This window comes from Capra hircus, chromosome 2, assembly GCF_001704415.2.
Source record: "Capra hircus breed San Clemente chromosome 2, ASM170441v1, whole genome shotgun sequence".
Taxonomy (NCBI): domain Eukaryota; kingdom Metazoa; phylum Chordata; class Mammalia; order Artiodactyla; family Bovidae; genus Capra; species Capra hircus.
The window spans coordinates 39340320-39367707 of record NC_030809.1 but is presented as its reverse complement, the minus strand read 5'-3'; the positions used below and the strand labels follow the sequence as shown (position 1 = coordinate 39367707).

General features: G+C 38.4%; 1 protein-coding gene across 10 annotated transcripts in view; it reads left to right on the top strand.

The window, feature by feature from the left end:
• Positions 1–27388, top strand: part of PIKFYVE (phosphoinositide kinase, FYVE-type zinc finger containing) — an 80640-nt gene that overhangs the window by 8418 nt on the left and 44834 nt on the right. For 7 of the 10 annotated variants that reach the window (XM_013971403.2, XM_013971383.2, XM_018060169.1 and 4 more), the window contains 10 exons: positions 601–719; positions 1432–1603; positions 5459–5666; positions 6333–6422; positions 14059–14197; positions 15481–15638; positions 17811–17922; positions 19010–19157; positions 19708–19875; positions 26637–26696. In XM_013971403.2, coding sequence (XP_013826857.2) covers positions 601–719; positions 1432–1603; positions 5459–5666; positions 6333–6422; positions 14059–14197; positions 15481–15638; positions 17811–17922; positions 19010–19157; positions 19708–19875; positions 26637–26696 — 1374 coding nt within the window. Of the gene's footprint in view, positions 1–600; positions 720–1431; positions 1604–5458; positions 5667–6332; positions 6423–14058; positions 14198–15480; positions 15639–17810; positions 17923–19009; positions 19158–19707; positions 21667–26636; positions 26697–27388 lie in introns of those variants that run through there. The other 3 variants (XM_018060205.1, XM_018060191.1, XM_018060198.1) reach the window with 2 other exon arrangements.

Genomic DNA, 27388 nt, shown 5'->3' with positions numbered 1-27388 from the left:
GGGAGGGGAGGTGGCAGGGAAGGGTAGGGTTGGAGCTCTAGCAGTTCTTTGGTAAAAAGAAGTCTTCTTGGACATTGGTGAAGGGAAGTCTGTGCATAAATTACCATCCTGGGTGTTCTGAAGTCTGTCAGACTCTGAGGTTGGCTATTAAATTCTTTCCTCATGATCTGCAACACAAGCCTTTGGCTTTGTGATCTGTAGGCCTAGCTGAACTGTTCAGCCCTGTTGCTGACCTGATGACTGTGGAGACTAGGCTAGGATAACTCACTGGCATTGCTTTTCCTTCTGCTAAATTTCTAGTGGAAATTTATTCTGACTTGGGACTGAAGGGCCCAAGAAATCACTAATGAGTTTTGTGCCATATAAGTGATGCTCCCATCCAGGCCTCAAAATCATCAGTGGTCTCAAACGGTGCTGTCTCAGTCCTCATTTGCTTGTGAAGCAGTGTTTTATACTTTCAACAGCCTCTTACCCTTATAAAGACTAGTTTTAACTCTCAGTCTGTGTCACTGGCTGGTGAATGTAACTATATGCTAAAAGTAAGAAGCACTTTGCACTGATACTATTAAAGTAGTTTTTTGTTTTGTAATCCTAACTCAGACACCAGAAGGAAGGCAGAACCTACTTTTGGAGGTCATGACCCTCGCACAGCTGTTCAACTCCGAAGCCTCAGCACAGTATTAAAACGCCTCAAGGAAATCATGGAGGGGAAGAGCCAGGTATTGTCTAGATTCTTTAGAAGATTACTTACTAAGCACTTATATGGGGATCATGCAGTGCTCTACAATGCCGCTTGAAAGAAAGTTCAGTTAATGCTTACTCCAACTGTGGACAGCAGATGTTTACTCATAAGTTCCTTATTTTAATTTATCAAAACTTTTTCTTTTTATGGGTTGTACTTTCTGTGCTCTATTTAGAAAGTCTTTTTCTAACCCAGGGGCAGTAAAAAATGAACCATGGGAGACTATCTTCCATGGTTTCTTCGAGAAGCTTTATTATTGATATGAAGGTATATGGATCAAGATTCATTTTTTTCCCCATTGATGTCCACTTGGACCCAGTACCGTTTTCTTTTTTTAAAGACCATCCTTCACTGATTGCATTACAGACCTTGTCATAAGTCTACATATATGTATGAGGGTGTGCCAGGGCTCTTTTCTTTCTTCCGCAGCTCCATTTTTCCTTACTCTATATCTAAAATTACTGTAGGTTTAGAATAAATCTTGACAGACATTATAAGTCTTTCAGCTTATTCTTTAAGATTGCCTTGGTTGGTTCTCTTGAACTTTTGCATTCTCTTGTGAATTTTACAAATAGCTTGTTAATTTCTGCAAAAGAAATTTTCTGGGATTTTGACTAGCATTGTATTTGCCTTTGCATTTTGATAAATCAGTATTTTCAAGATACCTTCACACATTTTTATTGTTGCAGGATAGTGACCTGAAGCAATACTGGATGCCAGATAGCCAGTGTAAAGAGTGCTATGACTGTAATGAGAAATTTACCACTTTTAGGCGTAGACACCACTGCCGACTGTGTGGGCAGATTTTCTGCAGTCGTTGCTGCAATCAAGAAATCCCTGGAAAATTTATGGGTTATACAGGTAAATGAGCTTCATTAACAATTCTACAGTTTTTAAAGGTCATAGCAATAAAATAGTTGCAATAGGGGACCCATGTTAAGTCATTTTTTATTTTGGACTTTATGTATGAGACATGGGGAGAACAAACATGAGGGAGACACGACTTTGCTTTAAAGGACTTTGTAGTCAAGTAATGAAGTAGATGGAGATGTTCATAAATAACAAGAGTAAAAGACAGTGTATCATAGGCGGTAGTGGAAAATCCACAGCACCATTCATGTTTATTAAGCAGGATGGTTAGAGTGGTGGTTAGAGTGGTTTATGTTACCGTGAGAGTTTTTATTTTACAAAATACAAATTTTATATTTTATATATACAAAGTATATACAGATAAATATTCCTTAACACTGCACTCTAGCAAATTATATTTACTCATATTCTTTCCTGAACTTTAGTAATACAGAAATTTAAAATTATTTATTGAAGCAGAAGAAAACTAAGCAATGGTGAGTGTAGTGATTAGGGAGTGGAAGGTGTGCAGAAGTTACCAAAAAGAGAACATTCTCAGTATCTCTCTCATGTTATTTTTATTATCATGTAAATCTTCCTTGTGGCCTTATTCACTGAAAATTTCTTTTTAAACCTAAACTGCTTCAGAGTTCAGACCCCAGTTATCTTTCATCCAAATTATGGCTATAGCCTTTTAAAGTTTTTTTTTACCTTTAATTTTTCCCTACCTCAGATTGTTTTTTCATACTCTAGTCAGTGTCCTGTTAAATGCTAGTTTGATCGTGTCAGGGTATTTTCCCTGCCTAATACCCTTTCAGAGCTCCCATTACTCTTTGGGTAAAATCTTGTCTTTTTAATGTGGTTGATACCTCAGTTGCCTAGGGCTCTCTTAACAAAATACCACAAACCGAGTGGCTTAGAACAAACAGAAATTTGTTGTCTGGAGGCCAGAACTACCATAATTGCCCTTACTCCACAGGTCAGGGAACGAATGTAGGGGTTTTGCCATTTGCTGAGAATGTCTATTCCAGTTACATATTTTAGAACTGAGATACAACTACTACTGGCTTTGCGGACCTGTTGAACCCACTGTAAGATGGACCTGAGCTGAAACTCTATTGATCATGACCTCTGTTAGCCCGTGCTGACTTGAAATCATAGTAACGTTTTGAGTTCTTGGTATTAGTGTTAGTTCAGAGCTAAAGTCCAGTAATCCCCGAGAAGTTTGACTATTACCTTTTTCTCAATGCACGGTCGCTCTGGTAAAAGGCTGTCGGTCCTCAGAGGAGACCTTGTAGGAAGATTAACAGTATATATTTTTTTGGCAGTGTAGTGGATTCCTACCTCAGGGTGACCCAGTGTCCATTCAAAGAACTCTGGGCCTGAGAATTTGTTGAGGGGTCATGACTCATTTTGATTCAAGATAGACTTTTGTCGTCTTGATCTAGAATGCTTTTTCTTATACAAATCCAGTAAGGATTTAGAAGACTGCCCATTTGCTTTAGGAGCACCACGGTCAGAGGTGTCACAGATCTCTATATGTGTTATACTATTCTGGTTACCGCTTTGACTCTGATGTCCGTTCATGCTAACCTTGTCTCTTGAGATTAAATGCCCCCATTCTGCCCCTGCCAACCTGGGATCCAGTGGTCCCAGTGCATTCAGGTTTTCCAGTGCAACACCAACAGTTCCATGATAATTCCTACAGAGAGAGGTGACTACAAAACTCTACAGGGGATGCTGGTGTTCCCTCACAGATCTTTTTTTCTCATAGTCATGGTGAAAGGTTTGTGCCCTGGGTCCTCCTGGGGTAAGTGAGCAGATCTTACCTGGTAAATCTGCTCTTAGCAGACTCTCTAAGCCTTTGGATCCCTTCCTTTAGAGCATTCTGCAGGCCTTCAAATTATTGGATGAGATGCATCCACATTATGGAGGGTAATCTACTTAAAATCACAGATTGTAAATGTGAATCACATCTTAAAAAAAAACAACCTTCTCAGCAGCAACTGGACTGTTGTTGGACTGACTCATCAGTCTTGGCAGGTTGACACATAAAGTTGACCTTTACAGTTGGGATGATAGATTCTGAACACAAACGTATATTGTGGCCCTGAATACCTAGAATACTTAGGCACCTAGAAACAGATCAGTGGATGTTATTATTGTTAATGGTAGTAGCAGTGTTGTCTTTGTGTCCGCCTTACAACTTTTGAATTGTATGTGTCTTGTCTCCAGTGAACTGAGGGGCTGTGTCTTGTCAGCCTTTTCACCACCTCATGTAATTTTTTTTTTTTTTTTTACTGCTCTATAGGCCCTTGCTGGTGAGGATTCTCCATGAAATGAAAACTTTTCTGGTCAAGCTTGGCTCCCTTAATTTACCTGATCATTTTCATTGTAATAGCTGACTGATTAAGGGAGATTTTCTTTACAGTGTAAGAACCAAGCCTTTGTTGTGGCAACTTAAATACTTTTCTGCAGGAAGTAATTTTATCTCTTTTCTGAAATGCAACCTTGGTCAGCTAGTGGTGGTATGTCCTCCACTCTCATTTATCCTGGGCTAGAGTTCAGTTTTTTTTGGTGGGGGGAAGAGGTTTGGGGTTGGTGGTGGTTCATGATTGGAGACATTTTTCTTTAGATTTGTCTGAATTGTGTTAGAAATGAGTAACCCAACAAGTGATATTTAATTTTGCTTAAAATACATGCATAATTTAATAAAATGGAGTACTATAAAATAGTTGTCTTAAAATAAAAAATAAGACCATATATTGCCCTTCGTAGTAATTATGGTAAAAACCCAGTACAGTTGACTTCTAGAAGTCTTTTGTTCCATGTCACTTCAGTTGTCTAATGTTAATGGTAAAAAGAAGGTAGAATTGCTATGTAACATGTTATTAGTAAAGTTTAATTATCTTACCTCCTTTTTTAGTGTGCTGAAATGTTATAGAATCACACAAAAAATTGTTACAGAAGAACAGGGTAGAAATGAAACTTATATTTGGGTAGGATTGCTTCCAGGAAAAAAAAACCACTTAAAATTATTAAATAACCTTATTGTCTTCCCAAGAATATTTTATTTCCATCCTAACTTTTACCATGAGAATTTCCTTTATAGTTCCCCCATCCATATTTCTTACTGTTTGTAAGCCAGTTTTGTTCGTTTTTAAACAGTTTTTGAAACTGTGCCCCCTTGTGGAGGTAAATCCTTATGACTTCACATAAAGAACTAAATAACATTTTCCTCCTTCCTTGTTACCGAGGTAAAAAGTGTTCCTTCTATTTGTGTTGGTTTATGTATTCAGCTAAAATTTTTTCTCCTGAGCCTCCTGTCTTTGATAGATTCCCTTACTTTACTTTTAGAACCTTGAGAAATACTCTTTTAGCAGTTTTCTAGTACATTGAATCATATTTTCTTAAGTTGTTAAAAATATTTGCAGTAATTTGGGTAGCTGGATGGATTTATCATAATTTTGGTTTTTATTTAAAAATTTTTTCATTATTTCATACGGTAAATGCTTATTTACCCACATATTTGCTCTTCTTGTTGCTTTTCTTTCATTTTTTAATTGGAGTACAGTTGGTTTAGAATGTTATATTAGTTCCTACTGTACATTGAAGTGAATCAGTTATATGTAGACCATATCCCCTCCCTCTTAAACCTCCCTCCCACCCCCTTTGGTTTTAAAATATATAACGGAGCTAACAAAGTTACTTCACTTTTAAAAAAAGGTCTTGTTTGGTAGTCTTTACTTGAAGATGGTTCCCTGTTATTAGATTAACTATTAAGCCAAGGGTTTAATAGTTCTGGTAAGTAGATATGTTAGTTATTGTCTAATAAGTTTTCTTCTTCTTTTTTTTTCCTCCTCCTAGGGGACCTCCGAGCCTGTACATACTGTAGAAAAATAGCCTTAAGTTATGCTCATTCCACAGATAGTAATTCCATTGGTGAAGACTTGAATGCTCTTTCAGACTCTGCTTCCTCTGTGTCTGTACTTGATCCGAGTGAACCCCGTACACCTGTGGGGAGTAGAAAAGCCAGCCGCAACATATTTTTAGAGGATGATTTTGCCTGGCAAAGGTACAGTCACTTATGTATCTGCAATTCTATTCCATTTAGTTATAGGGACTAGGAATAAAATATTTGAACTCAGGATTTCTACCCCAAAGCACTTCTGTTTTGTATATGTGATGTGAAGAGTTCTATAAGTCGCTCGTTCAGCCAATTTTATTGTTTTATTGCCACCTGTTATACTTTATAACTAGGGCTTCCCTGTGGCTCAGCGGCAAAGAAAACATCTGCTTGCAATGCAGGAGATGCAGGAAATGTGGGTTTGATCCTTGGGTTGGGAAAATCCCCTTTAAGAGGAAACGGCAACCCACTCCAGTATTTTTGCCTGGAAAATTTCGTGGACAGAGGAGCCTGGTGGGCTGTAGTCTGTAGGGTCTCAAAGAGTCAGACATGACTGACCATGCACGCACGTGCACACACACACACACGTGCACACACACACATTCTCACACATATACCCTCACTTAATAAACTTCCTCTGTTGATCTTTTGGTGGTGTTATCCTGAAGACAAAATTTATCCTATTTCTACCTCCGCTGAAAGAAGAAAATAAGAATGACCCATAAGCTCATTATTGTAGAAAACAACCTGGTTTTAAATGTTATAGCACTCTATTGAAATTGGATTTGCCTGTAACTCTCAAATCATCTCAGTATATTCCTATTTTCTTTCTAGTTTAATTCATCCAGACTCCTCAAACACTGCTCTTTCAACAAGACTTGTATCTGTTCAAGAGGATGCTGGGAAATCTCCTGCTCGAAATAGGTGAACTGCCAAATGAAAACGCTGTGTTCTGTGCCTGTTATGTCTGTTTTTTCTTTTTTACAGTATTGAGAAGAACAAACACAAAATGGATAGGATTTATTTTTGTACATTTTCTTAGCTCTAAAAGCCGAATTAAACTTTCGTTTCCTTTTAGCTAGTCAGCTGTCACTTGCGTTCTCACAGTGGCCCTTTTCTACTCTTTTCTGCTGTCTTCAACCCTACTTTCTCCTGACTTATTAGCAAATGATTCACTTTCAGCTACAGAGCAAAAAGGGGAGATGACAAAAGTGGACGACTCACCTCTTAGCATCAGTTACCAACTTGATTACGTTTGGAGCTCATTCTTTCCTCTTCACCTTGCTTCTCCATTTGTATTCTGCTTGTCATCCCTTATTCTTCCTTATTTAGTTCAGTTCAGTCACTCCGTCATGTCGGACTCTTTGCGACCCCATGAACTGCAGCATGCCAGGCCTCCCTGTCCATCACCAACTCCCGGAGTCTACCCAAACCCATGTCCATCGAGTCGGTGATGCCATCCAGCCATCTCATCCTCTGTCGTCCCATTATTCTCCTGCCCCTAATCCCTCCCAGCATCAAAGTCTTTTCAAATGAGTCGACTCTTCACATGAGGTGGCCAAAGTACTGGAGTTTCAGCTTTAGCATCATTCCTTCCAAAGAAATCCCAGGGTTGATCTCCTTCAGAATGGACTGGTTGGATCTCCTTGCAGTCAAAGGGACTCTCAAGAGTCTTCTCCAATACCACAGTTCAAAAGCATCAGTTCTTTGGTGCTCAGCTTTCTTCACAGTCCAACTCTCACATCCATACATGTCCACTGGAAAAACCATAGCCTTGATTAGACGGACCTTTGTTGACAAAGTAATGTCTCTGCTTTTTAATATGCTGACTAGATTGGTCATAACTTTTCTTCCAAGGAGTAAGCGTCTTTTAATTTCATGGCTGCAGTCACCATTTGCAGTGATTTTGGAGCCAAGAAAAATAACGTCTGACACTGTTTCCACTATTTCCACATCTATTTGCCATGAAATAACGGGACTGGATGCCGTGATCTTAGTTTTCTAAATGTTGAGCTTTAAGCCAACGTTTTTACTCTCCTCTTTCAATTTCATCAAGAGGCTCTTTAGTTCCTCTTCACTTTCTGCCATAAGAGTGGTGTCATCTGCATATCTGAGGTTCTTGATATTTCTCCCGGCAATCTTGATTCTAGCTTGTGCTTCCTCCAGCCCAGTGTTTCTCATGATGTACTCTGCATATAAGTTAAATAAGCAAGGTGACAATATACAGCCTTGACATACTCTTTTTCCTATTTGGAACCAGTCTGTGGTTCCGTGTCCAATTCCAGCTGTTGCTTCCTGACCTGCATACAGGTTTCTTAAGAGGCAGGTCAGGTGGTCTGGTATTCCCATCGCTTCCAGAATTTTCCACAGTTTATTGTGCTCTACACAGTCAAAGGCTTTGGCATAGTCAATAGGGCAGAAATAGATGTTTCTCTGGAACTCTCTTGCTTTTTCAGTGTTCCAGTGGATGTAGGCAATTTGATCTCTGGTTCCTCTGCCTTCTCTAAAACCAGGTTGAACATCTGGAAGTTCACGGTTCACGTATTGCTGAAGCCTGGCTTGGAGAATTTTAAGCATTACTTTACTAGCATGTGAGATGAGTGCAATTGTGCAGTAGTTTGAGCATTCTTTGGCATTGCCTTTCTTTGGGATTGGAATGAAAACTGACCTTTTTCAGTCCTGTGACCACTGCTGAGTTTTCCAAATTTGCTGCCATATTGAGTGCAGCACTTTCATAGCATCATCTTTCAGGATTTGAAATAGCTCAACCGGAATTCCATCACTTCCCCTAGCTTTGTTCGTAGTGATGCTTCCTAAGGCCCACTTGACTTCATATTCCAGGATGTCTGGCTCTAGGTGAGTGATCACACCATCGTGATTATCTGGGTCATGAAGATCTTTTTTGTACAGTTCTTCTGTGTATTCTTGCCACATCTTCTTAATATCTTCTGCTTCTGTCAGGTCCCTACCATTTCTGTCCTTTATTGAGCCCATCTTTGCATGAAATGTTCCCTTGGTAACTCTGATTTTCTTGAAGAGATCTCTAGTCTTTCCCATTCTGTTGTTTTCCTCTATTTCTTTGCATTGATCTCTGAGGAAGGCTTTCTTATCTTTCCTTGCTATCCTTTGGAACTCTGCATTCAAATGGGTATATCTTTCCTTTTCTCCTTTGCTTTTCACTTCCCTTCTTTTCACAGCTATTTGTAAGGCCTCCTCAGACAGCCATTTTGCTTTTTTGCGTTTCTTTTTCTTGGGGATGGTCTTGATTCCTGTCCCCTGTGCGGTGTGACAAACCTCCATCCATAGTTCATCAGATACTCTATCAGATCTAGGCTCTTAAATCTATTTCTCACTTCCACTGTATGATCATAAAGGGTTTGATTTAGGTCATATCTGAATGGTCTAGTGGTTTTTTCTACTTTTTTCAGTTTCAGTCTGAATTTGGCAATAAGGAGTTCATGATTTGAGCCAGAGTCAGCTCCTGGTCTTATTTTTGCTGACTGTATAGAGCTTCTCCTTTGGCTGCAAAGAATATAATTAATATAATTTTGGTGTTGATCATCTGGTGATGTCCATGTGTAGAGTCTTCTCTTGTGTTGTTGGAAGAGAGTGTTTGTTATGACCAGTGTGTTTTCTTGGCAAAACTCTATTAGCCTTTGCCCTGCTTCATTCTGTACTCCAAGGCCAAATTTGCCTGTTACTCCAGATGTTTGTTGACTTCCTAATTTTGCATTCCAGCCCCCTATAATGAAAAGGACATCTTTTTTGGATGTTAGTTCTACAAGGTATTGTAGGTCTTCATAGAAACGTTCAGCTTCAGCTTCTTTAGCATTGCTGGTCGGGGCATAGAGTTGGATTATCGTGATATTGAATCATTTGCCTTGGAAACGAAAAGAGATCATTCTTACTAGTCACCCTATTAATGTTCCTTATCTTCCACTTCTCTCTGCTGACTCCTTACCATATGCATTTAAACAAACTCAGGTCTTACCTATTAAAAAGAAACAAACCCCCTTTGTGTTTTGCCTATAGTTTTCTATTTCTCAATATATTTTCTTAGCCAAATTCCTTGAAATAGTTGCTTATAATTGTTCTGTAACTGCTCATTTCCTTTTCAACCTGCTAGAATTTTACTAACATCCACACCTCCCCCTGAAAACACTTTGAATTATTACGAAGTTAATCAGTGAGTAAGTTGTTGTAAACCCAAAGGAATAGGCATCTGACTCACCATGGTTTAACATACATTCAGTTTATTCTTTCAGCAAGTACTTAATAAGTGCCTGCAAAGTAGATATTTGTAGTACAGCAGTAAATACAGTTATTGATGTGCTGTCCCTCAAAAGGTGCACCTCATTTGCTAATGTGATTCTAGTTGTCTTTCTAGTAAGAATGAGTTTGCATTGCTTCATCTAAATCAGAGTGCCTACTCTGTACAGGGTACTGTCCTCAGTTAGCTTTGTACACTTTATTAATGTCTGGGAGCTTAGGTTTATGAGATACCTGGCCTGGGGTAAGGTTGAAGTCTGTAAATATGGGATAATGCAGGAACAGGTTTATGTCTGGAGGGGGCAATGGCAACCCACTCCAGTACTCTTGCCTGGAGAATGCCATGGACGGAGGAGCCTAGTGGGCTACAGTCCATGTGGTCAGGAAGGGTCGGACACAACTGAGCGACTTCACTTTCACTTTTCACTTTCATGCACTGCAGAAGGAAGTAGCAACCCACTCCAGTATTCTTGCCTGGAGAATCCCAGGGATGGAGGAGCCTGGTGGGCTGACGTCTATGGGGTCGCACAGAGTCGGACACGACTAATGTGACTTAGCATCAGCAGCAGCAGCAGCAGTGAATCAGACAGAAGTTTAAAGCACACAAAAGCATAAGAAATAGGGGAGGAGGTTGGAATTTTGAATTCTGTGCTCAGTGAAGACCTCACAGAGAGGGTGATGTTTGAGCAAAGACTTGAGGATATGGGGGAGTAAACTATGCGGACATTTTATAGAGAGTTTACCAAGCAGACAGGGAATAGCCAGTTCCCGAGAGGAAACATGCCTGGCAGGGAGTAACTGGGAGTCCTGTGTACCAGGAGTAAAACCTGTTACTGTTCATTGTAAGGATTTTGGTATTTAATCAGTGAGTGGGAAGCTGTTGTAGATCTTCATTTTTTATTTATTTTGAGAAAATTTTATACTTGGAAAAGAGTTGCAAGAAATAGAGTAGAATAAGTTTTCATACATTCTTCATTAAGATTCACTAATTTACATTTTGCCCATTTACGTTTTTTTTTTCCTGGACTGTTTGAGAGTAAGTTGCAGACATCATCATCTTTTACTTTAAAAAAAGCGTATAAACTTCATTTTGTAGAGCAGTGTAGGTTCAGAGCAGAATTGATCGGAAAGTGCAGAGAGTTCCCATATAGCCCCTCCCCACAACGTCCCGCATTATAAACAAACATCCCAGACTAGAGTGATATGTTGTTAAAGTTGATGAACGTACAATGACACATCACTTTTACTCAAGTCTGTGGTTTGTTCTTGGTGTTGTATATGCTGTGGGTTTGCACAATACGTAATGACATACATTCACCACTGAAGTAGAATCAGAATAGTTTCAGTGTTTTAAAAAATCCTCTGTGCTCTACTTATCGATCCCTTACTCCCCCCAACCCATGGCAACCACACATCTTTTTACTGTCTTCATAGTTTTGCCTTTTCCAGAATGTTACATAGTTGGAATCATACAGTATATAGCCTTTTCAGATTGATTTCTTTCACTTGGCAATATGCATTTTAGTTTCTTCCATGGGTTTTGTTTTTGGCTTGATAGCTCATTTCTTCTTAGCATTGGAGAATAGTCCATTGTTTGGAACTACAGCAGTTTATTCATCCACCTACCTACTGAAGGACATCTTGGTTGCGTCCATGTTTTGGCAGCGATGAATAAGGTTTCTATAAACATGTATATGCAAGTTTTAGTGTGGATATATTTTTCATTCATTTGGATAAATACTAAGGAGTGTGATTACTGGATCCTACAGTTAAGAGTATGTTTAATTTTGTAAGAAACTGCTTTCCACAGTAGCTGTACCAACAATGAATGGGAGTTGTGTTGTTCCCTATCCTTGCCAGTATTTGATGTCATCTGTATTCTGGATTTTGACCATTCTGATAGGTGTATAATGCTGACTCATTGTTTTAATGTGCGATTCCCTTATGACATGTGATGCTGAACATGTTTTCATATGCTCCCATCCTTGCTGTCTGTATACCTTCTTTGGTGAGGTGTCTGTCTAGGTCTTTGCCCTGCTTTTTAACTGAGTTGTTTTCTTATTGTTGAGTTTTTGGAGTTCTTTGTATGTTTTGGATAACTGCCCTTTGTCAAAGAAATTTTTTGCAGTTGTTTTTTCTCAGTCTGTGGCTTGTCTTCTAATTCTTGATGTTGTCTTTTGCAGAGCATAAAAGACATATTTATGCTCTTCATTTTTAATTTTAATCAAGTTAGCCTCAGTTTTTTCATGGATGATGCTTTGGTGTTGTATCTAAAAAATTATCTCAATATTAAGGCCATCTGGATTTTCTCCTATGTTATTTTCCAGGAGTTGGCTTTGCATTTTACATTTAGATCTGTGATTCATTTTGAGTTAATTTTTTAGAATGGTCTAGGTCTAAAAAGGTCTGTGTCTAGGTTAATACTTTTTTGCATATGGAGGTCCAGTTCTAGCAGCATTTCTTGAAAAGACTATCTTTGCCCCATTAAACTGCCTTTGCTCCTTCATCAGAGATTAGTGACTGTGTTATGTGGATCTGTTTCTGGGCTCTGTATTTTGTCCCACTGATGGTATTTGCTGTTCTTTCACTAACACCGCATTGTCTTTGTTGCTGTAGCTCTATGGTCTGTCTGTAAGCTGGATGTGTCACTCCTCTGTTTGTTCCTTCCATATTACGCTGGCTGTTTTGGGCCTTTGCCCAACACATAAACCTTAGAATCAGTTTTTCATTATCCACAGAGCAGCTTACTAGCATTTTGACTGAGATTGCATTGAATCCATAGATCAGGTTGAGAAATACTAATATCATGACAATATTGAGTTTTATTATCCATGAACAATGACTTTTTCTCCATTAACTTAGTTCCTTGATATCTTAGATCAAAGTTTTGTAGTTTTCTTCTTTCAGATCTTATGCATATTTAGATTTATACTTGAGTATTTCATTTTGGGGAATGCTGATGTAAATGGTAGTGTGTTTTAATTTTTAATTTCATTTGTTCATTGATGATATAGGAAAGTGACTGACTTTTGTATATTAATCTTGCATCTTGCAACCTTGTTATAATTTTGGGAGTCTTTTGGTTGATCTTTTCAGATTTTTACATAGATGGTCATCTGTGAAGAAAGACATTTTTAATTCTTTTTTTCCATTCTGTAGTCCTTTATTACCTTTTCTTATTGCACTAGCTTATGCTCCCAGTATGATTCTGAAAATAAATGCTAAGAGAGGACATTCTTGCTTGTTCCTGCCTGAGCAGTTGAAAAGACAGAGTTGCCATTTATTGATATGGGGAAGACAAGGAGGAACAGTTTAGTTTTAGACATGTTGAATTTGAGATACCTTTAGACATCCAACTGAGATATCAAAAAGTTGGATGTATAAATCTAGAGTTCAGGATAGGGATTCAAGTCAGAGATATAAACTTGGGTGGTGTTATCATGTGAATCATATTTAAAACTATGAACCTGTGTGAGAACATCAAGAGAGTAAGTGTGGAAAGTGAGGAAGTAAGGACCAAGGACCAAGGTTGGGGAAATGAAGAGGAACCAGAAAAGGAGACTGGGAAGGAGAGATGAGTGATAAGGTCAGAGGAAGCCAGCAGAGTAGGTTGTCTTAGTAGCCAAGTGAAGAAAGTATTTCAAAGAAGAGGGAGTTATCCTGCTGCTCTGTCAGATGAGGAGTGAAAACTTGACTATGAACAATAAATATTGGTATAGGAAGTTTCAGTGGGTTGTTCAGGATTCTAGAGAAAGTGAAAGGATTGGAGATGAGTTTTACTGTACTGAAGCGGGGAATGCAGCAGAGGAATGCAAAGTCAAGATAGTGTTTTAAAAGATGGGACAAATTACAGTATTCCTTTTGGTATGTGTAGGAATGCAGAGATAGCTGCATTTGGACTGATGCTTTATATTCATCAGTTCAAAAAGAAAACATCCTAATTTTCATCATTTTAAGAAGAGTTTGTACCTATTTTGTTTGGGGTGTTACTGCTATATGCACTACAAATATAATTTTTTCTCATAATCCTCTCATAATGACTTCCTTTTAAACTTAACTTGAAATAATTACAGACTAACATAGAAGTTGGAAATAATAGTGCAGAGAATTCCTGGATACTCTTCTTCCAGCTTTCCCAGTAATAATGTCATACACAACCATCATAACTACTTTTAAAAGTGCCCCTAACATTAGCAAGTAAGCATTTATTTAAAAATGAACTTTCACTGTAATTCTCTCTGTTGATGAAGAATTTACAAGTGTGTTTTCACTTTGTGTTTTCAACTTCCAGATCAGCCAGCATTACTAATCTGTCACTGGATCGATCTGGGTCTCCAATGGTACCATCATATGAGACGTCTGTCAGTCCCCAGGCTAACCGAACGTATGTTCGGACAGAGACCACTGAGGATGAACGCAAAATTCTTCTGGTACTGGTCCAGTATCTTTGACGCGTTGCAAGTTTTGTGCATGAAGAATGTTTCGTCTCATTGATTTTTTTTTTAAAGGCAAATGAAATTGAAATAGCCAGTTAGCATATTAATTAAATAGAGAAACTAGTTTGCTTAAGTTTTTATTAGGCTCACCTGAAATTGGTCAAGCAGCCCATGCTCATATGCTGCATTAATATTTTCTTGACCACTATAAAGATCAGAATTCAGGTGCCTCTATAATTCTAGAGCTTAACTTTGAGTTATATCCCAGATTGCTGCTTAAACTTTGGGATATGTTTCTCATACATGTGGAATACATTTTAGACATTTAATATTATATGTTTAAGTTGGTAGTAATCAGTTTATTAAATTTATCTCTGTAAACTACTGTGTTCAATCATAAGAGTGACTCAAAGAAATGGAAGATATGGTTTCACTCCTCAGGTTTATAATTCAGAAAGTAAAAATGAGGTCAATGAGTAGGTCTTAATAGTAAAAGAAGTAATACTTTACTATTAAAAAAAAAAAAGGAAGAGCACTAGTAGTAGAGAAGTCAGGAAAGGCTTTAAACTGAAAGGCTTGCACTGGACCTTGAAGGATCGAATGGATTTGGGTGGGCAGTGAAGGAAGAAAATCTTATTTAAAGTGTGGGGAAAGGTACAGAGGTGAGAATAAGCCTGGCATTTTCCATGGACCGAATTAGAGTTTATGATTTGGGAGAGGTTTGGAGGGATGTTAAGTTTGATTCTGTGGGCAATGAGAATGGAAAGTTATTTGGGGCTACTTGGTGGAAGGTGGTGTATTCAGTCTTTGTAAGTTTTGGATTAGAAACTGTAGATGCTGAGCAGTGATGAAGTGTTCTTGAGCAGGGAGTAATTCCCTGATGAAAGCTGGGTATAGGTGAGAATCTGATGAAGTGAAAGCTACAGAAACAGTTACTTAGAGTAACATGATTGTTCCCTTCTTATTCGTTCTATCTCCAAAGAGGAATGTGAAATTTTCTGCTCATATAATCAGGAGACTGATAGTATATGCCATTCACTGAAAAAAAAATTAGTTGGGATAGTTTTTCCCTAAGAGAAAAAGTTGTTTGGAATTAAATGAGCTGAGTACAAATTATTCTCCATGCATGTGTTATTTCTATTAAATCATGTAAGTTAGCTCTGACAAAGAAATCTGAATTGAGTTTCCTTTCATGAGTCTAAAAATCACAGGAAGATATCTGAAAAGTGTATAGTATCTTTCTCAGGTGTAATTGCTTGCTTGTAATGTGATTTCAGGACAGTGTTCAGTTAAAAGACCTATGGAAGAAAATTTGCCATCACAGTAGTGGAATGGAGTTTCAGGATCACCGCTACTGGCTGAGAACACACCCCAATTGCATTGTAGGAAAGGAGTTAGTCAACTGGTTAATCCGAAATGGACACATTGCTACAAGGTAATGGGTCTTAAGAAAAATTATGAATTTATTTTTAATGACATGTCATAAAAGGAACAGCTTTCTTTGTGAGTAGGATGCTGTTTGATTTCTGCATTTGGTGTTTGGGGTGTTAGTTACTCACGCCTCCTCCCTTCTGTGTTGTAATTAGATGTAAGGAGCCAAATGGGGGTCCCAGTTTACCTTATTTATTAAAAGCAGAAATGTGCAGTAGTTCCCAAAACTCAGAGCTCTGCAGTTAAGCAGGATTGGGGAATAGAGCTAGAATTCAAGGCCACAGTGGAGTCTCTTGTTTCTGCTCCCTAATGTGGACTTTCGACCTGTCTTCAAAACTGGGTCCATTAGCCACATCTAGAGTGTGCTAGCCGGCCTCACAAATCATTTGTGTGAAAGCACCAGACAGGTCCTGTTGCCTTTCAGGGTGGTGTGTCGCTTGGCTTTTCTGCTTGTTTAGAGTAGCTGCTACTCCTCCCATAGGAAGAAACAAGCATGTGGAAGAGAAAAAACAGCTGTAAACAGTGAAGCTTCCAGTTTGGATTGTGTCTTTTTTTAACTTTATGCCCTCTGTGAAGTTATTCAGTCTCTTTGAGACTTGATCTCTCAGCTCCAGTGAGAAAAATATGAAAATATGATCCTGTGAAGAAGCTGTGAAAATGAAATGCAGTAATATGGACTAAATTTTTTGATAAATTGTGAAATGCCATATAAATCCAATGTGTTAGTGTCTATTTCATGTATATATATGTGTGTGTGTATATATACATTTTATACTTACATCTATAATATTTGGTATTCTCTTCTCAAAGACTGTAAGCTCCTTGAGGACAGGAGCCCTACTGTTCTCAACAGTCTTTTTTATCCTCCTCTGCTAAGTACAGGAATATGCTTGCACAATTGCATTCATCGCACATGCTAGCAAAGTAATGCTCAAAATTCTCCAAGCCAGGGTTCACCAGTACATGAACTGTTGAAGCTGGATTTAGAAAAGGCAGAGGAACCAGAGATCAAATTGCCAATATCCGTTGGATCATTGAAAAAGCAAGAGAGTTCCGGAAAAACATCTATTTCTGCTTTATTCACTATGCCAAAGCTTTTGACTGTGTAGGTCACAACAAACTGGAAAATTCTTAGAGATGGGAATACCAGACCACCTGACCTGCCTCCTGAGAAATCTGTATGCAGGTCAAGAAGCAATAGTTAGAGCTGGACATGGAACAACAGACTGGTTCCAAATCAGGAAAGGAGTATGTCAAGGCTGTATATTGTCACCGTATTTAACTTATATGTAGAGTACATTGTGAGAAATGCCGGGCTGGATGAAGCACAAGCTAGAATCAAGATTGCTGGGAGAAATATCAATAACCTCAGATATGCAGATGGCACTACCCTTATGGCAGAAAGCAGAGAGGAGCTAAAGAGCCTCTTGAAGAAGGTGTAAGAGGAGAGTGAAAAAGCTGGCTTAAAACTCAACATTGAAAAAGCTAAGATCAATGGATGTGAGAGTTGAATTATAAAGAAAGCTGAGCGCCGAAGAATTGATGGTTTTGAACTGTGGTGTTGGAGAAGACTCTTGAGAGTCCCTTGGACAGCAAGGGGATCCAACCAGTCCATCCTAAAGGAAATCAGTCCTGAGTTTTCATTGGAAGGACTGATGCTGAAGCTGAAACTCTAATACTTTGGCTACCTGATGTGAAGAACTGACTCACTGAAAAAGACCTTGATGCTGGGAAAGATTGAAGGCGGCAGGAGAAGGGGACGACAGAGGATGAGATGGTTGCCTGGCATCACTGACTCTATGGACATGAGTAGAGTAATCTCTGGGAGTTGGTGATGGACAGGGAAGCCTAGTGTGCTGCAGTCCATGGAGTTGCAAAGAGTTGGACATGACTGAGTGACTGAACTGAACTAATGATGCTTGCCTTGAATACTTGTTGATGTTTGTGTAATTGAAATTAGGTCTTGTTGGGACTGCCTTGTCTGTAGGTTCTTCTTTACTGTGGTACTTGAGAAAATCTTTTAATTAAGCTTCAAATCTCTCTTGTTTTATCCCTCACCTATCCAAGGACTGTTTGAAATTCCAACTCTGATTAGAATAGAAAATAAATTTAGTTTGTGTGTCATCTTGTAAAATTATTGTCTTAAAAGTTTTCGTTTTCTCTGGTCTTAATTCAGGGCCCAGGCTATAGCAATTGGACAGGCAATGGTGGATGGACGTTGGCTGGATTGCGTCAGTCACCACGACCAGCTCTTCAGGGATGAGTATGCGCTGTACAGGCCGTTGCAGGTAGTCTTCAGTGGTGCGGCTAATGAGAATACAGAGAGCTTCATTACCAAGTCTTCCTCGTCATTGGGAATAAAAAGTAGTTGAGTTACCCAATGATACACTTTTCTAGTATGTTTTCCCTGCCATTTGAGGAAAGCTCTAACATTTTTACTTGGTTGGTAGTTGTGATGAAAAACCCTTTGAAATCCCAAACTTTTCAGTTTGTACAGCTTGCATTGGAGAAGGAAATGGGAAACCACTCCAGTGTTCTTGCCTGGAGAATCCCAGGGACGGGGGAGCCTGGTGGGCTGTCATCTCTGAGGTCGCACAGAGTCGGACACGACTGAAGCAACTTAGCAGCAGCAGCAGCTTTTCTTAAGCTTGACTTTGTAGTGTCATTTACCCTCAGTGGTTTTTAATTTTATTATGTCTGTTGTTTTTAGGATTAAGAGGAAGTGTATGTAATAAAATCATTAAAAAATTTAATGTTACTGTTACAATAGATTTTGACTCCATAGCAGTATTAAATTGTATAACTGATAAAATGGTGACTATTCTTTTTCTTTTCTGTTTCTTTAGTTTAATTAGGAACATGGAAATCACATACTTAGAAGTTTTAAAAAGCTTTAACATAAACTTCTTGTTTGTATTAACTTGATAAAATAATATCCTGTAACACCTTTGTGAACTAAAGTTGGAAAATGATTGGGTAGAAAAGATGGATGCTCCCAAAGACTGGTGGTAGTATGTCTGAAAATCTAACAGTTTTCCAAGTTGTGTCCTAGCATTGGCACAGGGTTATGATAAATTCTAAGCCATCTTCACTCTCAGGAATAAAATAAATGAAACACTATAAAATCTGTATAATATGTTTGGTCATAATATGCTGCCTTTTAGCCTGCTGATTCATGAATATTATAGTTGTAAGAGTGGAAATGCCAGTTACAATGCTGGCTTACAACTTAAAAGTTTCTACTGATTTGCTTATTTAATATATTCAGTGGTTAGCCTTATACAATTATTAGGCTGGAATTTATTTGTAGTGTGACAGCCTCAACATTGTTGCCATTGTGAGTCAATTGCTTGGATTCTGTCTTGACTCGTTCAGAGTACAGAATTTTCCGAGACCCCTTCTCCGGACAGTGACTCGGTGAACTCCGTGGAAGGACACTCTGAGCCATCCTGGTTTAAAGACATCAAGTTTGATGACAGTGACACTGAGCAGATAGCTGAAGAAGGTGACGATAATTTGACTAGTGAGTTTCACTTTCTGACGTTTCAGTTTTTATGAATCATTAACGTGTATGTATGATACAGTGTTTTGTTTATTTAGTTGCAACAATCCTACTGTTAAGTTTTATGGCTTCAACTAAACGTAAAGAACATCTGATAGCAATCGTTGTCCTAGATACAGTATTTTCTTAAGAAACCAATTTGTTGAATCACTGGTGTTTTCAGATTTCGCTGTGGTCTTTAGTTTGCAGCAGCTTAAAAATAACTCCAAGCTAATAATATTGCAGTAGACAACTTTCTCACCTCTTCGCTATGATATCAGGCCTTCTCTCTGCAGAACCTCCAATATATTTCTTTATTTTAAAAATTCATTTTATATTTAACTGGTTCAAATTTTATTAAGTCTACACAGAAGTATCAATACATGAAAATACTGTATCCATTTTGGTATTGCACATTGGGCTTGTATATTAAAAAAAAAACCATTTTTCTCCTTTCCTCCAATACCCTGATGAAACCCATTTTTACTCCCCTCCTCTCCCTATATTTCTTTCCCCTCCCCAACACTAAAAGATTCTGCCAGTCCTAGCAAGCGCACATCAGTCAGCAGTTTCCAGTCCACAGTGGACAGTGACTCAGCCGCTTCCATCAGCCTGAACGTGGAGCTGGACAACGTGAACTTCCATATCAAGAAGCCCTCCAAGTACCCACATGTGCCCCCTCACCCTGCTGACCAAAAAGGTAGGAGGGACTCACCACCTGGAACCTGAACACAGGCTGGAGAGTTGGGCTGTGGATCTCATCCGGCCTGTCCTTCTTGCTTCCTCTGTCCCCGTGGCTGAGGGGATTTGCTGTGGGTTTTGGTCCACCCTTTCTCATTTTTCCCACACCTCTTCTCCACATGTTTTTTTTCTTTTTGGTTGGTTCCAGTTCCTTTCATTTCTTGTTTCCTCCCTTAGTACCACCACACCCAGCTTAAAGCTTTTAGTCATTAAAGGGAACAGCATCAGACTACTTTTCCCTTAGCATAATGTGCAACTTCCAAGGTGGCATTTCTTTGCATTATAACATGGATGTTCTGCTCTATTCATTTCTCTTTTTTCATTTAATATTTTAAAGCCTCTTTGCTTATGCTGTTACCCAGTAGCATAGTGTTTCACTAAACCTTTCCAGGTGCTTGAACTAGACTGGCGAAAAACATTCACACATTCCAAAGCATCTTTATTACTTAAAATGCTTGTTGTATACATGCTGTATTTGTAAAAAAGTTTTCTTCTCTAATACAAAAAAAAATCATTCTTTTAGCTGTTCTATTTGAGGTTTTAGTCTACTGACTCAAAAATCATAATTCAAAGGAGATTTGGTATAAAAGGAAAAATAAGTTTAAGCCATTACTAAAATTGAATATAGCAGTATGCAGAAAAGAAATTTTTTTTTTTTTTTCAATGGGTGATGAGGCTTACTTTGTTGGATATAATTAAAAGCCAGTTTAGGTTTAAGAAAAGGAGAGACCTGACTAGCACTGAACATGAGTATGATACACATCTGTATCAGAATCCTCAAAGCAGAAATTGGAGAAGTGGTGAACATTGGGTGAGTATGAAAGGACATTGACGCAGACTGGGCGCTTGGGTGAGATTTAACTGTAGATGCTGGTCATGTGGAGGTTTTGGATTTTTGTCATATGAATGATAGATGTGGTTCAGAGGTGGCATGATCTGTCATGATAGAGGTATCTATTTCCTGGACATAGTTGCTGGCAGTTTCATTGTGCTGAAAGTAGAGTTATGAAATACATTTTTGACTTGTTGATGATTTCATCTCTTGGAAAGTTAAGGCGCTTTTTGAAATCATGAAGAAAGTGACCTGACATCATGAAATTCATAATAGCAAACAGTGAGCTGCTGAGCCCAGTCAAGCATTTGCTTTAGGAAACCCAACTTCATAATGTTAGGAGAAGAATGAAATAGAAGGCCCCATTGACGTTTTGACAGTGCACCCTTAAATTGCATCTCTAAGGAAGATGAAAGGGGAAGCACCGACAGTTGGAAAAACTGTCACAACTCCTCTGGCAGTTTTCTGACCTCAACCTTTGAAAAAAAATTTTTTTTCTACTAAAATTGTGAGAGTTAGCCTTCATATGAGGATCAGTCTGAAAGAGGGTCAGTGCTTTCAAAAAAAGTGGCAGGTTAGCAGAAGTCCAGATTGTACTGAAGACTGCAGGAAATGTCAAGGATATCTTGGAAAATATTTTTAAAATTGTGATGCAAGGAAAGAAAAGTTAGGTCAGTTATTTGGGGAAGTTGATATAATATTAACTGAAGCTTTATTTTTTAACTTCTGTCAAGATAAGAAAGAACACTCACTGCTAAGAAGAAGTGAAATCCAAGATAATAAGGAGATGGAGAGTGCCTGGTGGTGGTGGTTGTTACTTTTTCCCCCCTTCTAGTTTTATTGAGATAGACAAAAAGCAGTATATAATTTTAGGGTGTACAGTATAGACCACCCTTATGGCAGAAAGTGAAGAGGAACTAAAAAGCCTCTTGATGAAAGTGAAAGTGGAGAGTGAAAAAGTTGTCTTAAAGCTCAATATTCAGAAAACGAAGATCATGGCATCTGGTCCCATCACTTCATGGGAAGTAGATGGGGAAACAGTGGAAACAGTGTCAGACTTTATTTTTTTGGGCTCCAAAATCACTGCAGATGGTGATTGCAGCCATGAAATTAAAAGACGCTTACTCCTTGGAAGAAAAGTTATGACCAACCTAGACAGCATATTGAAAAGCAGAGACATTTGCCAACAAAGGTCTGTCTAGTCAAGGCTATGGTTTTTCCCGTGGTCCTGTATGGATGTGAGAGTTTGACCATGAAGAAAGCTGAGCAGCGAAGAATTGATGCTTTTGAACTGTGGTGTTGGAGAAGACTCTTGAGAGTTCCTTGAACTGCAAGCAGATCTAACCAGTCCATTCTGAAGGAGATCAGCCCTGGGATTTCTTTGGAAGTAATGATACTGAAGCTGAAACTCCAGTACTTTGGCCACCTCATGCGAAGAGTTGACTCATTGGACAAGACTCTGATGCTGGGGGGGATTGGGGGCAGGAGGAGAAGGGGACGACAGAGGATGAGATGGCTGGATGACATCACTGACTTGATGGATGTGAGTGTGAGTGAACGCTGGGAATTGGTGATGGACAGGGAGGCCTGGCATGCTGCGATTCATGGGGTCGCAAAGAGTCGGACACGACTGAGTGACTGAACTGAACTGAACTGAACTGAACTGATGGCTCAAACGGTAAAGTGTCTGCCTGCAATGCGGGCAACCCGAGCTTGATCCCTGGCTTGGGAAGATCCCCTGGAGAAGGAAATGGCAACACACTCCAGTACTCTTGCTTGGAAAATTCCATGGACAGAGGAGCCTTGTAGGCAACAGTCCATGGGGTCGCAAAGAGTCGGACACGACTGAGTGACTTCACTTCTTCATCACAGTATAAGTTTAGTGAACATCTATCATCTCACATAGATGCAAGATAAAAGAAATAGAAAAAACTTTTTTCTTATGATGAGATCTCTTAGAATTTACTCTTAAAAAATTTCACATATGATATATAGCTGTGTTGATTATATTTATTGTGCTATATATTATGTCCCTGGTATTGAAAGTTTGTACCTCTTCACTGCCTTCCTCCAGTCCCCCTCCCCCCATGCCCTTTGTCTACTAACCACCAGTCTTATCTCTTTTTCTGAGTTTGTTTTTGAGGTATAATTGATCAACAGTTATTCCATTTTTCTATACATTTTGAAATGATTGCCAGTTCAGTATGATATATTACCATATAAAGATATTACACAGTTAATTGACTATATTCCCCACATGATACATTTCATATCCATGACTTAGTTATTTTGCAACTGTAAGTTTGTACCCTTTCATCTCCTCACCTATTTCTTCCCTTCTTCCACTCTCCTCCTCTCTGGCAACCACTTGTTTGCTCTCTGTATCTATAACTCTGTTTCTGTTCTGGTTATTCATTTGTTTTGTTTTTAGACTCCACATATAAGGGAAATCATACAGTATTTTTATTTCTCTGACTTACTTATGCTAGGTATAGCATAATACTCTCTAGGTCAGCCTATGTTTTCACAAATAGAAAGATTTCATGCTTTTTTCATGGCTGAGTGATATTCCAGATTGAACCCAGGTTTCCTACATTGCAGGTGGATTCTTTACTGTCTGAGCCACCAGGGAAGCCCATATATGTGTATACACACACACACACCAGAATAATTACCTTCTTTCTTAGTAATAACTTCAGAGAGCCTATAATTTGAGAACTCTTACCCCTTAGTAAATGTTTCTGGCTTTCACATTTCTCTCTCGTTAGCTTTTAGCATATAACAATTAATTTTTTTCTCTTTTGTGAAGTTGAGACATAATAAATTAATTTTTTCTACATTGTAATTAAGAGGAACACTGGTTACCAGAAGCTAAAGTCATCAGAATGATCTAGTTCAGAAAATGAAAGAATAATAGATTTCCCCTGCGTCTGGCTTTTGTTTCTCTTAAATACAAATGAGAATGGGTGATTCTCATCTTTCCATTAAAATTAATGGTTACTAAAATTGTTACATCTTTTCTTAGGGATTGTTCTCTAGCTTTTAACACTGAGGAAATATGAATTGTTAAAATTTGTTTAAGTATCTATGCTTAAAAAGATGCTCATGTTTTTTTTGTATTACATAAGCTAACTCATTTTCAGAAACGTGTAAAACTGAGTCTGTGATTTTCTGGTTTGATTAATTTCTCACTATTTGTTATGGAGAGCTATGCAGTTAGAATATATTTTATTATGTGTTGGAAGCAGGATTCTGAACTATTCTTGGAAAGTTAGCAAGTAGTACCTAGAAAAGAAAATGAAAAGCATGACTTCCTCAAACCCCTAGACCTAACTCCACATTTATAGGGAAACATGGGGGTATCAGTTCAGTTCAGTCGCTCAGTCGTGTCTGACTCTTTGCGACCCCATGAATTGCAGTACGCCAGGCCTCCCTGTCCATCACCATCTCCCGGAGTTTACTTAGCCTCACGGCCCTCAAGTCAGTGATGCCATCCAGCCATCTCATTCTCTGTCGTCCCCTTCTCCTGCTTCCAATCCCTCCCAGCATCAAAGTCTTTTCCAATGAGTCAACTCTTCACATGAGGTGGCCAAAGTACTGGAGTTTCAGCTTTAGCATCATTCCTTCCAAAGAAATCCCAGGGCTGATCTCCTTCAGAATGGACTGGTTGGATCTCCTTGCAGTCCAAGGAACTCTCAAGAGTCTTCTCCAACACCACAGTTCAAAGGCATCAATTCTTCGGCGCTCAGCCTTCTTCACAGTCCAACTCTCACATCCATACATAACCACAGGAAAAACCATAGCCTTGACTAGATGGACCTTAGTCGGCAAAGTAATGTCTCTGCTTTTGAATATGCTATTTAGGTTGGTCATAACTTTTTTTCCAAGGAGTAAGCATCTTTTAATTTCATGGCTGCAATCACCATCTGCAGTGATTTTGGAGCCCAAAAAAATAAAGTCTGACACTGTTTCCACTGTTGCCTCATCTATTTCCCATGAAGTGATGGGGCCGGATGCCATGATCTTCATTTTCTGAATGTTGAGCTTAAAGCCGACTTTTTCACTCTCCACTTTCACTTTCATCAAGAGGCTTTTTAGCTCCTCTTCACTTTTTGCCATGAGGGTGGTGTCATCTGCATATCTGAGGTTATTGATATTTCTCCCAGCAATCTTGATTCCAGCTTGTGCTTCTTCCAGTCCAGCGTTTCTCATGATGTACTCTGCACATAAGTTAAATAAGCAGGGTGACAATATACAGCCTTGACGTACTCCTTTTCCTATTTGGAACCAGTCTGTGGGGTATAAGAGCAAGTTAAACAGCACCGTGAGGAGACAGTCCATCAAATCCAGAATGTGACATTTGGCCTAAGTTCTTTCAAAATTCAATATCAGGAGAAAGAAAAAGGTAGAAGGTCTGCTTTAGATGAAGAGAAAATGAAGAGAATGTAATGTATGAACCTTAATGGATCCAGGTTTGAGGGGAAAAAAAATTTATTAAAGCATTTTGGAAACAGATAAACTTGAATATGGACTAATATGATGATATTAAGAAATTGTCAGTTTTCTTAAGTGTGTAAATATTATGGCTCTAGAGAAGAATGCTCTTAGTTTTTAAGAGATGCATGCTGAAGTATTAATGGTAAAATGTCGTGATATATGTAACTTCAAATGGTCTGGGAAAAAAACACACAGAGAAATCAGATACGGCAAGTCATTAACAATTGTTCAGTCTTGATGGAGGATATATAGGGATTTCTGTATGTTTAAAGTTTTTTCATAATTAAGTGGGGAAAATCTATTGCTTCTGAAATTATATATATATATGTACATATATATCCTTTAGACTGAAGAATAAAGCTTCTAAAGCCTCTCTATATTAGTCGGATAAACAGGCATTGGCATTATTAATTTCTGTGAGGGAGGTGTAGAAATAAAGTATAATATCTGTTTTCACTGGTCCACATACTTGATTATATTGTTTTTGGCATGGCACACTTGAACTTGCTAAATTTTTTTTTCTCTGCTCTTTTGTTTTGAAGGATGAGTGTATTGGCTTATAAACACATTGACTTTGAAGCCCTTTTGTTTATAAATGAGATCTACTTGAAAAGAATTTTGTGGAATCACCTTTACCTTAAAGGACTTAAAATGCATTGTGGTTAAATTTGCACGGTAGAAAGAACCTCATTTGAGCTGTGCTTGGTCACAGACCTAGAGGAAAGGTCATGCGAAAGTAAAGAATAAGTTTCACTTGTGATATTTAATATTCTAAAAGTTTTGAAAGAACACATTCAGAGTGTGTTCAGAAGTTATCTTTCAGCAACTATTTGGAAGTGTTTGGTTAGAATTTTTGAAACATGAAAACTCAAATTAAAAACTAATATAATCATTATGAGTTATATCTTAATTCCCTTCCATTATCATTTTTGTATTAATTTGTTTTATAGCTTATATTTTGAAATTCGAAAAACCCCACCTTATTTTTTTTATGCAATGTGTTCTCTATTTGAACTTATTATTTGTTATATGGCTGTGGATGAGATAAAGAGTGTAACTTTTTAGGCTTGTCGTGCAAATCTGTGACAGACCTCAGTTTTCATAAAGCAGTTCAGGTTTGATAAGGGAAAAATGATCTGTTAAAAAGATTATCTGTCATTGCTGTCTCATGGCTCTGTTGAGTTATTAAGTCTATCAAGTTTAGTATGAAGTATGCAGAACAAGTTATAAACTGATATTTTAGCCTAAAGTTTACGTGACTTGGCTGTATGGGTTTTGTGTGAGTAATACTTTGTGTGTGGGTGTGTTTTCTGTATAATTATGCTAGCCTGTTGTAGTCATAGGCCTCTCCTTTTCCTTCCTCCTCTCTCTGTTCTCTCGCTGGCATGCAGAGTATTTGATTTCTGACAATGGAGGACAACAGCTATCAATAAGTGACGCCTTCATCAAAGGTAATTTTATCAAAAGCTATACATGGGATCGTGTCTCTTGTTCATGGAGATACACTGTGGGCCCAGGATACTGATTGGCACTGAGTGAGTACTGACAATGCATTATATTATTTTAGTACCATAGGAACACAGTTTTTCAATATGTTCAGTAGCCTTGAGACTGCTGAAAACCAAAAATATAAACTTGGACTTAGTTTGAGAGGTCTCTGATCTGAAAAATAATTGTTTAAAAGTCTTTACCTAGATTTTGAATTTTATTCATTTAAAGGCTTTTCTATATCACGGAAATGCTTTTCTGTATCATGAATATAGTATTAAGTATTGATAGACATATCATCAAGTGATTGTCAAGCTTATCAAAAAGCCACAGGCAGATCTTATCTAATTGAGGATGCTGCTTGCTCTCTGGATTTGGACAATAAGTGGACTGAAGGAAATAAAGAACTAATTCTGCTTATGATTTCCTTGGGGATGAAAGGAAGTACAGAAGAATACAAACCTTTCCTAACCCCACCCCTACTTAGCTTGTTGTGGAGTGAAGACACACTTATTTGGTCCATAACACGCTACAGTTTAGGCCTCACATAATGGGAGGGTTTCACATAAAAGAGAGAAGGTAGGGTGAGCTGGTACAAGGGCAGCTGCTGACAGATAGTGTCACAACTTATTTCTAAATTCACCTTCAAGCACCT